Genomic DNA, 13,212 nt, shown 5'->3' on the forward strand with positions numbered 1-13,212 from the left:
ACGAGTTTCACACTAGTAATTACCAGTTGGAAGGCCGTTCAAGTCGTAATGTGGTAAATTCCCACTTGGTTAGGAACGCAGCATTACTCTACTAAGCAGAGTACTAGTGTGTGTGGATGTCTTGTATGGTATGGTCATTGTAAGCAGAGAAGGCTGTTATAGTACAGTATGTCCAACAACAAGGGGACAGCTCTTTGATAGGTTACCAGCAAAATAGAACACTGGAAGAAATGCAAGGACAAACTATGACATATTTGTTATTTATTGAAATTACACATCTTTATAATATAGCACATATTCTTTATGAAATGACAGGACTGAAACCATATCACGACCAAGACTTGGCATCTATAAGGTCTTATTTATGTATACATTTAAGCAATGAGATGAGATAAATATATATATATATTAGATACACATACAAAACGACGCAACGTGGAGTGCCTGAACACAGCCCTTAGCCGTGGTATATTGCCCATATACCACAAACCCCCGAGGTGCCTCATTGCTATTATAAACGGGTTACAAACATAATTAGAGCACTAAAAATAAGTGTTTTGTCATACCCGTGGTATACGGTCCGATATACCATGGCTTTCAGCCAATCAGCATTCAGGGCTCGAACCACCCAGTTCATAATGAACTATATAGTATGTCATGGAACGCTACAATATTACTTTTGTCATCGATTTACTTTGAGATTTCAATTGATTGTCAATGACTTGTTTAATTGTATTATAAAATGATCATGGTTATTGTAATGATTACTCGTGTAGCAGTCTGGAACAGCACATCTTAATAGGTTATAACTTCTATTTCATCCCAAGGTGCATGATTTTCCTGATTGGTCCTGGTCCACCCCAGAATCCCCTTTGGGAAAAAGATCAGATTTACGTTTAAGACTAATATTCCCCACCAAAAAGATTACGTTTAAGACTAATATTCCCCACCAAAAAGATTACGTTTAAGACTAATATTCCCCACCAAAAATATCCATTTAGACTTTATTTCCTGCCACTTTAATCTACATACGGGGTTGTGTTTATTAGGGCACACAACAGAAAACATTTGAAAACGTTTTTGCAACAGAAAATGAAAATAAGGGTGTCTTATTGGTTAAATGCTCAATGTTTCAGTCAGTTTTTCCATTTTGGTGCCTAATGAACACAACCCAGGAATTCTCTTTGACAGCTACTTACTTGAGAAGACCATGCCAGTACAGAGGAGGCATCACGTCAGCTTTCATGTAGTACATGGTCCATCTCTCCTTGCTTTGGTCAATGGGGAATGTCTCCAATGGCTGACCACTATAGTCAAACTCAGCCAGAATGACTGTACTGTAACTCGTCACCAAAGGGCAGGAAGTGTAGCCGTCGTACTGTAAACACAAGTATTTTAGCACTGTGTTATCTTGTAGATTATGAAAAAACTAAATACACAACGTATTTGTAATAAAAAAAAATTAAAAAGAGGTTAGGTTTAGTTTAATTCGTGTTAGTTAGGTAACGTACCTTTGTATCTGGCTTTTCATTCTTCAAGACTTTTGAAATAGTTCTGTCCAGAATACTAGACTGGGCAGCTGGAAATAAAATACACCATGTTATCTTTCCCATGCTCAATAGAAAATATACTACATGTAGCCAGGTCCATAATTATTGGCACCCTTGATAAAAATGGTCAACAACAAAAAAACGGTATAAAATAAATAATTCAAATACTGAGCTATATTGTATGCTTAAAACAATTGGGAAATTATATTATTTTATACCAATACAATTGTTCAGAGAAGTAGTACGAAAAATCTGAGGAAGATTGTGGTCAAAATGATTGGGACCTCTGTTTTCAATACTCTAGCATCCTCTCCCCCTTTTCTAAAAATGTTTTATGAGATTTTAGGAAAACACTTTGGAAGGGATCTTAGACCAGTGGTTCCCCGCAAAGAGAAACGACAGTCCATCGTTACTTTAAGACATGAAGGTCAGTCAATCTGGAAAATTTCAAGAACTTTGAAAGTTTCTTCAAGTGCAGTCGCAAAAAAACATCAAGCGCTATGATGAAACTGGCTCTCATGAAGACCGCCACAGGAAAGGAAGACCCAGAGTTACTTCTGCTGCAGAGGATACGTTCATTAGAGTTAACTGCACCTCAGATTGCAGCCCAAATAAATACTTCACAGAGTTCAAGTAACAGACACATGTCAACATCAACTGTTCAGAAGACTGTGTGAATCAGGTCTTCATGGTCAAATTGCTGCAAAGAAACCACTACTAAAGGACACCAAAAAGAAAAAGAGACTTGCTTGGGCCAAGAAACATGAGCAATGGACATTAGACCGGTGAACATTTGTCCTTTGGTCTGGAGTCCAAATTGGAGATTTTTGGTTTCAACCGCTGTGTGTTTGTGAGACGTGGTGTGGGTGAACGCATTATCTCTGCATGTGTATTTCCCACCGTGAAGCATGGAGGAGGAGGTGTTATGGTGTGGGGGTGCTTTGCTGGTGACACTGTCTGTGATTTATTTAGAAATCAAGGCACACTTAACCAGCATGGCTACCAAAGCATTCTGCAGCGATTTGCCATCCCATCTGGTTTGGCCTTAGTGGGACTATAATTTGTTTTTCAACAGGACAAAGACCCAACACACCTCCAGGCTGTGTAAGGGCTATTTGACCAAGAAGGAGAGTGATGGTGCTGCATCAGATGACCTGGTCTCCACAATCACCCAACCTCAACCCAATTAAGATGGTATGGGATGAGTTGGACCACAGAGTGAATGAAAAGCCACCAACAAGTACGATTCCCAATCAGAGACAACGATAGACAGCTGTCCCTGATTGAGAATCATACCCGGCCAAAACCAAAGAACCAGAAAGCATAGACTTTCCCACCCGAGTCACACCCTGACCAAACAAACATAGAGAATAAAAGGATCTCTACGGTCAGGGCGTGACAGTACCCCCCCCCCCCCCCCCCCCCAAAGGTGCGGACTCCGGCCGCAAACCTGACACTATAAGGGAGGGTCCGGGTGGGCATCCATCTTGGTGGCGGCTCCGGTGCGGGATGCAGACCCCGCTCCACCTCTGGCTCCCCCCACTTTGGAGGCGCCTCTGGTGCGGGGACCCTCTCTGCAGGCCCCAGACTGGGGTCCCTCGCTGCAGGCCCTGGACTGGGGACCCTCGCTGCAGGCCCCGTACTGGGGACCCTCGCTGCAGGCCCCGGACTGGCCCGTGGCGCAGGCACAGGACTCACCAGGCTGGGGAGACCTACTGTAGGCCTGGTCCGTGGAGCAAGCACAGGTCGAACCAGGCTGTGGGGGAGCACTGGAGATCTGGTGCTTAACACTTGCACCGCTCCTCTTGGCTGAATGCCCACTTTGGCCCGGGCACGTGCGGAGCGCAGGCACAGGACGCACTGGGCTGTGACAGCGCACCAGAGACACAGTGCGCAGAGCCGGCGCAGGATACCCTGGGCCGAACTTGTTAAACAAAATCTCTTTCTCTGAACAATTGTATTGGTATAAAATAATAGAATTCCCCAACTGTTTAAAGCAAACAATATAGCTCAGTATTTTAATTATTTATTTTATACAGTCTTTTTCACTCATCTTTATCAAGGGTGCCAATAATTATGGACCTGACTGTAGGTACAGGTTTTCAACCTGGCAAGTGGGCAGGCAAATACCATTTTTTTTTAAAGTTTTGCAAGAGTCGTTTCCCCCTAACTTGGTGTTTTGTTGTGTTCTTTTTTTGTAGTGGGAAAATAGAAGAACTGAAATCACATACCCACCGCAGCAGCTGTTTTGGCTGTGGGCAGGTTGGTGCAGTCTCCGATCCCAAACACGTTGGGATACTCGTTATGTTGAAGGGTCTCTTTGTTGACGTCCAGCCAGCCACCCTCATCAGCCAATGAGGATCCTTTAACCACCGGGTTGGGTCCCATTGGAGGAGTGACATGAAGCATCTCATACTGACAGAAAAAAAAAAAAAGATTGATTCATTGACTGAAAATGAGCAAAAAACAAATGAAATTATATAACTATGACTGTCTTGTTGTTGCCCAGTGAATTTCCGATATGAATAATTCTGGATTGTTTGTTTCTTAGCATCAATCTTCTATGTCATCTTAGATAATCTATTGCAGATGTGTAAACCAACCCCTCTGAACTACCATTCTGTGTTCTCCATTTGTACATCATAGCTGCCTGGAACTTAGCCTGGTCCCAGATATGTCTGTGTTGTCTTGCCAACTCCTACGGTCTTTGTGACACATGATAATGACCATAGGCATAGGAGTTGGCAACATAACACAAAATAGATCTGGGGCCAGGCTACCTGGAACTTACCTCAAACACTTCAGTTTCTCCAGGATTGTCAAGGTTTTCAAACACGGCCTCCTGCTTGTTGGCCCGGACCTCGATGAGGTTGTGTCTGAGATTCACCTGGATGTCGCGATTCTTCACTATCTCCCACAATGCATCTGCATATTTCTTGATGCCAAACAGCACTGGCAGTGACGTGTTGTACATGACGTTGGCAGTTGCTCTTTTTCCTGTCTTCGAGAGGGATCAGATCAGAATAACCTTTTTATGCTGGGTTGTGTTCAGTAGGTATGAAATGGAAGAAAATACTTTGAACGGAGTGAAACAGGAAGATATTATCTGAACACGTCAAATAAGAAACACTTCCGTTGCAAAAATGTTTTGGTAAAATGTCCACTAACACATTGGTCCCGTGTGGCTCAGTTGGTAGAGCATGGCGCTTGCAACGCCAGGGTTGTGGGTTCATTCCCCACGGGGGGACCAGGATGAATATGTATGAACTTTCCAATTTGTAAGTCGCTCTGGATAAGAGCGTCTGCTAAATGACTTAAATGTAAATGTAAACACGACCCAGATAATTTGACAAAAATGGAGATTCATCATAATACTTGTTAATAAAGCTTTATCTGATGCATTTTGTATCATTAGTATTACAATACCTTTCTGAGATAAGCATCGGTCAGGTACATGATCTTCTGTGGTGCTCCTGCACACTTCACCGGAGTGTTGGGGAAAGAGAATATAGCATTTCCCTCCTTGAAGTTCTGTAGTGCACTCCAAGTCTTCTCCACGGTTTGCACAGAGTAGTTTGAACCAATCTTAAATTTCACCCAATCATCAATCTCAGGCAGGCCTTTGATCTAGAAAGTCATTGTAAGAAGACCAAAAGATTGTATCATTGGCAGAGACTGACGCATACAATTGTAACGACCTCGATTTATCATAAATAAAAGAATGTCCACAACAGAGGAACGAATTCTCTAATTGAACGGTTTGTTAAAACAGAAATCACACAGGCTACTGTTTCGCCATAGCCTACGCCAAATAACTAACCGATAACAACTAACTGATAACAACTAACTGATAAATGTGCCTTGACAACAACAGAACATCAGAACACAGGCAACAGAACATCAGAACACAGGCAACAGAACATCAGAACACAGGCAACAGAACATCAGAACACAGGCAACAGAACACAGTTACACGTAACTGTCCAAACTTGTCGCTACACAATTATACAGTAAGTCAGTATGTTCAAACAATATTGAGGAAGTGAAACTAACAATCTATGGTATTATCACCTTTTCATAGTGTAGTTGTAGACCTAGAGCCACTATCAGATACTGGTAGGAGATCTGTTACAGGGGAGACAATACGTTTCAGTCAGTTGTAGGGCGGAACATGATTGTACGCCCACTTCCTTGGATAGGACATGTAAAGCTGAAATTGACTTCATTGACATTTGGTTAGTTGCATATCAAGACCCGTTTCATATTAAGAGGATCTTTTATAGCATCTGATGTTGCCAGGAAAGGTGGGAAAAATAGATTATGACAACACTCGACTGACATTTTTTGCCTTGCTCACGTTGATACCAAGCCCAATAATGACTGTTTGATCATGAAGTCAATCAACATGTATTAAATCAAATTAACGATAGGAAAGTAAAACAGCCCTTCCTACCTCCATGCCATTGTCTGTGCGCACAGTGTTTGCGTCTGGGTCGATCTCCTGTACATTGGATTTCACCCACTTGACCCCAGGAGGTATGACACTGGCTGTAGGGCGACCAGAGGAGGCCACACTTTTAGCCCCAGCTCCAACCAATGTCCAGATGGGCTGATAGTAATGCATCTATAAAACACAGGGAAGAATGCTGCTCACTAATGTTGTCCCATGCACTAGACTACAATAGCCTGGGGATGTCCCAAATGGCACCCTTATTCCCTATATAATGCACTATGGGCTCTGGTCTAGTAGTGGACTACAGTGCCTTCAGAAAGTATTCACACAGTGGACTTTTTCCACATTTTTGTTGTGTTACAGCCTTAATTTAAAATGGATTAAATTTAGATTTTTTTTGTCACTAGCCTTCACTTAATATCCCATAATGTCAAAGTGTAATTGTGTTTAGAATTATTATATATATATTTTTTTTACAAATTCATAAAAAAATGAAAAGCTGAAATGTCTTGAGTCAATAAGTATTCAACCCCTTTGTTAGGGTAAGCCTAAATAAGTTCAGGAGAAAAACTTTGCTTAACAAGTTACATGGAATAGTGTTCAATATGATTTTTGAATGACTACTATGGATTTCACCATAAGGCCAATGGAGACTTTAAAACAGTTACAGAGTTTAATGGCTGTGATAGGAGAAAACAGAGGATGGATCAACAACATTGTAGTTACTCCACAATACTAATCTAAATGACAGAGTGAAAAGAAGGAAGCCTGTAGAGAATATAAATATTCCAAAACATGCATCCTGTTTGCAACAAGGCACTAAAGTAAAACTGCAAAAAATGTGACAAAGCAATTGACTTTTTGTCCTGAATACAAATTGTTATGTTTGGGGCAAATCCAATACAACACATTACTGAGAACCATTCTCCATATTTTCAAGCGTAGTGGTGGCTGCACCATGTTATGGGTATGCTTGTAATCGTTAAGGACTGGGGAGTTTTTTAGGATAAAAAAGAAACAGAATGGAGCTAAGCATTGGCAAAATCCTAAAGGAAAACCTGGTTCAGTCTGCTTTCCACCAGACACTGGGAGAATAATTCACCTTCCAGCAGAACAATAACCTAATTTTACAAGGCCAAATCTACTCTGGAGTTGCTTGCCAAGAAGACAGTGAATGTTCCTGAGTGGCCGTATTACAGTTTTGACTTAAATCTACGGCAAGACCCGAAAATGGTTGTCTAGCAATGAGAACCAATTTGACAGATCTTAAAGAATAATGGACAAATGTTGCACAATCCAGGTGTGGAAAGCTCTTAGAGACTTACCCAGAAAGACTTGCAGCTGTAATCTAAAAAGTATTGACTCAAGGATGTGAATACTTATGTAAATGAATACTGTAATCCATTCTCAATAAATTGTGTGTAGATGGGTAAGAATTATTATTTTTTAAATCTATTTTGAATAAAGGCTGTATTAACAAAATGTGGAATAAGTCAAGGGGTATGAATACTTTCTGAAGGCACATTGGATTGACTGTAGGCCTCTCTGATTCAGAGGGGTTGGGTTAAATGCGGAAGACACATTTCAGTTGAAGGCATTCAGTTGTACAACTGACTAGGTATCCCCCTTTCCCTTTCCCTAGCACCGATGCTATAGTGAATAGGGCACCCTTTAGTAGTCAACAACTGTCTTTAATACCTCACTGGGTTCCACTACAGCCACGTTTTCCGCCCCTAGCTTCCTCTTCATCCGAGCACTCATTGCGATGCCCCCAGTTCCTCCTCCCAGCACTAGGACCTTGTAATGCTCTTTGGAGGAGGCATTGCTGCTGCTGGTGTGGAGACGACAAATGCCAATACTAGCAGTCCTATGGCACTGCCTCCACAGGGCTGGCTGTCGATGCATGACTGTCACTGTAGCCATGTATTCCCTTCTGTATCTCTAGAATGTATTAAAAGTCAGAATTCAGTTACAATAATCACATAGGCTTAAAGGGACAGATTATTGACAGGCAGTGTAGTCAAATGAATGAACAGCAGAAGGCGCATGTCTGCAAACATAAAAAAACAAGCCCCTTTAAAAAAAAATAAAAAAAAAGTGTTTACTTTATTTAGTAAATATTTTCTTAACTCTATTTTCTTAAAACTGCATTGTTGGTTAAGGGCTTGTAAGTAAGAATTTCACCTTAAGGTCGTATTCGGTGCAAGTGACAAATGCTGTTTTATTTTATTTGATAGTAAGCTTTGTAAGTAAGTTAAATGATGTTAAAAAAATAATTTTCTGGACGTTAAAAATAGGTACATTTTCAGGTTCTGAATGAAAGTTAAAAACTGCCACATACATTCTTAATGAAGTAAACATTATAACACAATCATTATTTGTTTATCCATTTAATATAGGAAGAGGAGCCAAATGAAGACTACAACATATAATATGTATTATTGCTCTTCAAAAGCTTCTTCAAAAGCTTTACAACTGGCAGCCATGATGTTCAGAATATACCAACAGACCAGTTAAACTACAATAACATTGACTGAAAGTCACTCTGGATAAGATAGTCTGAAGAATGACCAAAATGTAAATGTACACTACCGTTCAAAAGTTTGGGGGTCACTTAGAAATGTCCTTGTTTTTGAAAGAAAAGCACATATTTTGTCCATTAAAATAACATAAAATTGATCAGAAATACAGTGTAGACATTGTTAGTGTTGTAAATGACTATTGTAGCTGGAACGGCAGATTTTTAAGGGAATACCTACATATGCGTACAGAGGCCATTTATCAGCAACCATCACTCCTGTGTTCCTATGGCACGTTGTGTTAGCTAATCCAAGTTTATCATTTTAAAAGGCTAACAAATCATTAGAAAACCCTTTTGCAATTATGTTAGCACAGCTGAAAACTATTGTTCTGATTTAAAGAAGCAACAAAACTGGCCTTCTTTAGACTAGGTGAGTATCTGGAGCATCAGCATTTGTGGGTTCGATTACAGGCTCAAAATGGACAGAAACAAAGTACTTTCTTCTGAAACTTGTCAGTCTTCTTGTTCTGAGAAATGAAGTCTATTCCATGCGAGAAATTGCCATGAAACTGAAGATCTCGTACAACGCTGTGTACTACTCCATTCACAGAACAACGCAAACTGGCTCTAACCAGAATAGAAAGAGGAGTGGGAGGCCCAGGTGCACAACTGAGCAAGAGGACAAGTACATTAGAGTGTCTAGTTTGAGAAACAGACGCCTCACAAGTCTTCAACTGCCAGCTTCATTAAATAGTACTAGCAGAACACCAGTCTCAACATAAACAGTGAAGAGGCGACTCCAGGATGCTGGCCTTCTAGGCAGAGTTCCTCTGTCCAGTGAATGTGTTCTTTTGCCCATCTTAATATTTTATTTTTATTGGCCAGTCTGTGATATGGCTTTTTCTTTGCAACTCTGCCTAGAAGGCCAGCATCCCGGAGTCGCCTCTTCACTGTTGACGTTGAGACCGGTGTTTTGCGGGTACTATTTAATTTAGGCTTGCGTGGGCTAACATTTTCCCAGCCTAATTGTAACCAAATATCCGAACGGAGATTCCATGAAATCAAAAATCAGACATTGATTGATAATCAAGACGAGTCCCCACGCTTGTCTCAAAGCAGCGCGATAACTACGGTCCCATTCATGGTGCTGTAAAGCAACAATATGATAAAATGCCTTCAGTGGCACTAGCCTACTTTATTCCAATATTTTCGTAATTCAGTGAAATTCATTCCCACAATAATTATTAGTTGATCCATCCACTTGTGGTTAAGAAAACGTGCATACATAGTGGTGGGATTTGCGAAGTAATGAGGACAAGACTCGCAACGTTTATTACTGCGGTGAGGACCGTAACAGCCTAGTAAGCGGCGCTGCCTAGCAACCATCCTTATGAAGCATCAAATCTCATGAACGCATATTGCTTACGCCGGATTTAGCTAAAACTAGTCTTATTTTTTGGTTGGTGCAACAAGTTTAAATTCTGATCCCAAAGTCGGACGTATCTACGCGTATCTACATAAGTTTGTATGTGAAAACTAATTATAAGATGCACACTTTCAGTTTTTCCTGAACTCACTTCAATCGCGTATTAAAGAGGGAGGTTGAGCTGACAGGTTCTAGCCCATGTTCAGATCAAATACACCGCTGGAACTCTGATTAAGCGAGCAGACGTTTTAATCGGCGCATTATTACTTTGAATATGACCTTACACCGATCAATATAAACAGAATAGGGTGCATGTTTACATGACTAATGCCATACTCGGCCTTCTGTCAATCAGTTTAATATCAAATTAGTAGTGTGCATGTAAACGCATGTAAACGTACTCTATGATTGGTTCAGATTTGGTCCGGACCCCAATCAGATGTCTATGTTTTGGCCTGGGCCAAATCATGGCTGGTCTGACCCGGACCAAATCTGAACCAAACGTAGACTTCTACATTTGGGCCAAATCCGGACCAACAATCTATATCCGTGGAAGTTGAAATCATTGCTGGTCCAAAAGGCGTCGATCCATGCTTATAGTGGATTGAGGCTACGGTATATTGTCCCGACATCAAATTGTGTTGTCGCATAGTGCGTAGCTGTCTCACGACCAATTTTACTTATTCAACATACTTCATTGCCGATCCACATAGTAGACTACATCTATGTGTTTAGTTGAAAAATAATAGTGTAGAGAAAAGTTATTTGAAGTCAACAACAGCTTATTTTCAGAAGATATTATCAATCAAAGTTATCCAGGCCGTATCACAACCGGCCGTAATTGGAAGTGCCAAAGGGCGGCGCACAATTGGCCCAACGTCGTCCGGGTTTGGCCGTGGTAGGCCGTCATTGTAAATACGAATTTGTTCTGACTTGCCAAGTTAAATAAATAAAAATAAGGTATAACTCATGCAGAGAAGCCCTATTCATGTTGCCGCGTTCAAGAAAAATCGGAACTCGGAAACTCCGACATTTTCTACTTGGAAACTCGTTGTAGAAAGATAAACTCGGTTTCCCACTTGGAAAGTATCAGAATCAACAAAAAGGAAGCTCACCGCAAAAAAAAACGTATTCAAATTTTAACTCGGAATTTCCAAGTTGTCTTGAAAACACCAACAATTCTGTCAAGGTAGAAACCTACCTTATTTAATGAAGGAAATTCCGAAAACGGGATATGATCCTTGCAGGCTGACGATCTACCCACAGGCTTCTATTAAAAACTGGTCTATCTTTTTGAACACACGCCTCGAGAGTGTCACCGATTGCATAATACCCAGAATGACCTGGGTCGCGTTCAGTATGGCACATCGTTTTAAAACGTACTGGACACGACATTCTTCCACCATTACCCTGTTGACTTTCCACATCACCTTATCTTGCCGGTTTCAAAAAGGTTCCAGGTAAAGTCACACGGAAAATAAAAAGAGAGAACTTTCTATAGTTTTCAAACGCACCACTTTTCGCTGCAGAGCAAATTAGGGCAGTCTAGGCTACAGTAACCTCGCCCCCAGGCTATTGCGCACAGCGGAGGCTGGAGGAAGTGTCTGGGGACTAGATTAAGGCTAAGGTAAATACAAATTGGCCTCATTTCACAAAACCCAGACTCAAACCAGTTCAAACAGTAGCTGGGTCCTTCCATTAAACCTGTATTTTTTTATTTCCTCAGACCTTTTTAAGTTTATTGGGTCACCGACATCTAATTTAAAAAGATGAATTCATATACATTGAAATGTCCCCTGTAATTGAAGTGTAAGAAACATGACATTTATTTAACAAGCATTTCCCTACACTACAAGCATTTCGCTACACTGGCAATAACATCTGCTGACCATGTGTATGTGACCAATACAATTTGATTTGATTTGATCTTAAATATCAGAAAATATCTTGTTTTTAACTGAGACAATTCATTTTGTCATGTCATCTGTGGCCTTCACTGAATTTGTACTTAGGATATGACTAATACAATTTGCACATAGATTTTTGCCATCGATGTAAACATCTATTTGTGCACTTTTGTTGAGTATGTTTTTTTCCAAAATAAATGCACGTATGCGCGTAATGATGGTGACAGGTGTGCGTAATGCATGGCAGCCTGGAGCACTCGAGTGCCAGAGAGCGGGAGCAGGCTTGACAACGTTGTTCGCGGCACGCATGACCAGAATGACACATCGATGAACCACCCAAGGCACACCCCATTTCAGTTAAAAAATTGAGAAAGAGGCAGAGTTGGATCATTTTTCGTGTACAAAGTCGACTTTGAAGAATATATGCAGTAGTCTGTAGGCCATCTGCCACTGGATGGAGAGAGTCAATCAACATTTCTGCTTAGATGTTCACAGTCTAAATATGATATATGGCATAAACTGTGAAGATCTATGTGTCATTCTGGTCATGCACACCTCGACCAACGTCGCTAATTCATTAGCTAAGCTAGTTCATTATCGTGATGTCAGTTGCATGTGCTCAACACAGAAGAACCTCAACAGTAAGTGCTTCAACACACAGCATTTCAGTTTCAGCAAAAAAAAGGTGCCAACTGCTGTGATTCAGCCAGCTAGTGAGGCGGCAGGTTAAGAGCATTGGGCCAGTAACCGAAATGTCGCTGGTTCAAATCCCCAAGATGATTAGGTGAAAAATCTCAAATGTGCCCTTGAGCAGTGCACTTAACCCTAATTGTTCCTGTAACTCACTCTGGATAAGAGTGTCTGCTAAATTATGTAAATGTGAGGAGATCCAGTGGGGAAGCCCAGAGCTGATTGGGCAGTTGAGGCTCAGACACGTTGAAGACCTACACTGAGTGTACAAAACAGTTGGGACATCAATTCGTCACAAATTGAGGCTGTTATGAAGCCTAAAAGGGGGTGCAGCTAAGATAATGTAGGAAGGTGTTCGACATCTTATGTACACTCAGTTATCTGTGCCTACGCCACTGACTCTGCAAGGTGTGGAAAGCGTTCCACGGGGATGCTTGACTCCAATGCTTACCACAGTTGTGTCAAGTTGGCCGAATGTCCTTTGGGTGGTGGGCCATTCTTGATACACACGGGAAACTGTTGAGTGTCAAAAAACCCAGCAGCGTTGCAGTTCTTGACACACTCAAACTGGTGCGCCTGATACCTACTACCATACCCCGTTCAAATGCACTTCAATATTTTGTCTTGCCCATTCACCCTCTGAACGGCACACATACACAGTCCAT

At 41.2% G+C, this 13,212-nt stretch overlaps 1 protein-coding gene across 2 annotated transcripts; it reads right to left on the reverse strand.

Moving 5' to 3' along the window:
• Window positions 1-246: 246 nt before the first annotated feature.
• On the reverse strand, window positions 247-11,278 carry LOC139584196 (sulfide:quinone oxidoreductase, mitochondrial-like). Of its 2 annotated transcripts, XM_071415757.1 has the most exons (10): window positions 11,152-11,278; window positions 7,702-7,944; window positions 6,004-6,174; window positions 5,622-5,675; window positions 4,977-5,177; window positions 4,342-4,551; window positions 3,782-3,965; window positions 1,512-1,579; window positions 1,200-1,378; window positions 247-870 (listed from the first exon to the last, which is right to left on the reverse strand). In XM_071415757.1, the coding sequence occupies exons 2-10, from the start codon at window positions 7,924-7,926 to the stop codon at window positions 813-815; spliced, it is 1,350 nt and encodes a 449-aa protein (XP_071271858.1). In that variant the 5' UTR covers window positions 7,927-7,944; window positions 11,152-11,278; the 3' UTR covers window positions 247-812. The 2 variants fall into 2 exon arrangements, with proteins under 2 accessions (XP_071271858.1, XP_071271859.1); XM_071415758.1 differs by lacking the exon at window positions 1,512-1,579 and having other exon boundaries at window positions 3,786-3,965.
• Window positions 11,279-13,212: the final 1,934 nt, after the last annotated feature.

Source organism: Salvelinus alpinus, chromosome 9 (assembly GCF_045679555.1).
Source record: "Salvelinus alpinus chromosome 9, SLU_Salpinus.1, whole genome shotgun sequence".
NCBI lineage: Eukaryota > Metazoa > Chordata > Actinopteri > Salmoniformes > Salmonidae > Salvelinus > Salvelinus alpinus.

What these genes read in the sequence shown, in the direction of transcription:
- LOC139584196 (XM_071415757.1), bottom strand. Translation starts at nt 7,926, where the DNA reads ATGGCTACAGTGACAGTCATGCATCGACAGCCAGCCCTGTGGAGGCAG. An exon ending in CTGTAGTGGAACCCAGTGAG is followed by an intron (nt 6,175 to 7,701) that starts GTATTAAAGACA and finishes TGTGTTTTATAG; the next exon opens with ATGCATTACTATCAGCCCAT. An exon ending in TACTGGCATGGTCTTCTCAA is followed by an intron (nt 871 to 1,199) that starts GTAAGTAGCTGT and finishes TTTTTCCCAAAG; the next exon opens with GGGATTCTGGGGTGGACCAG.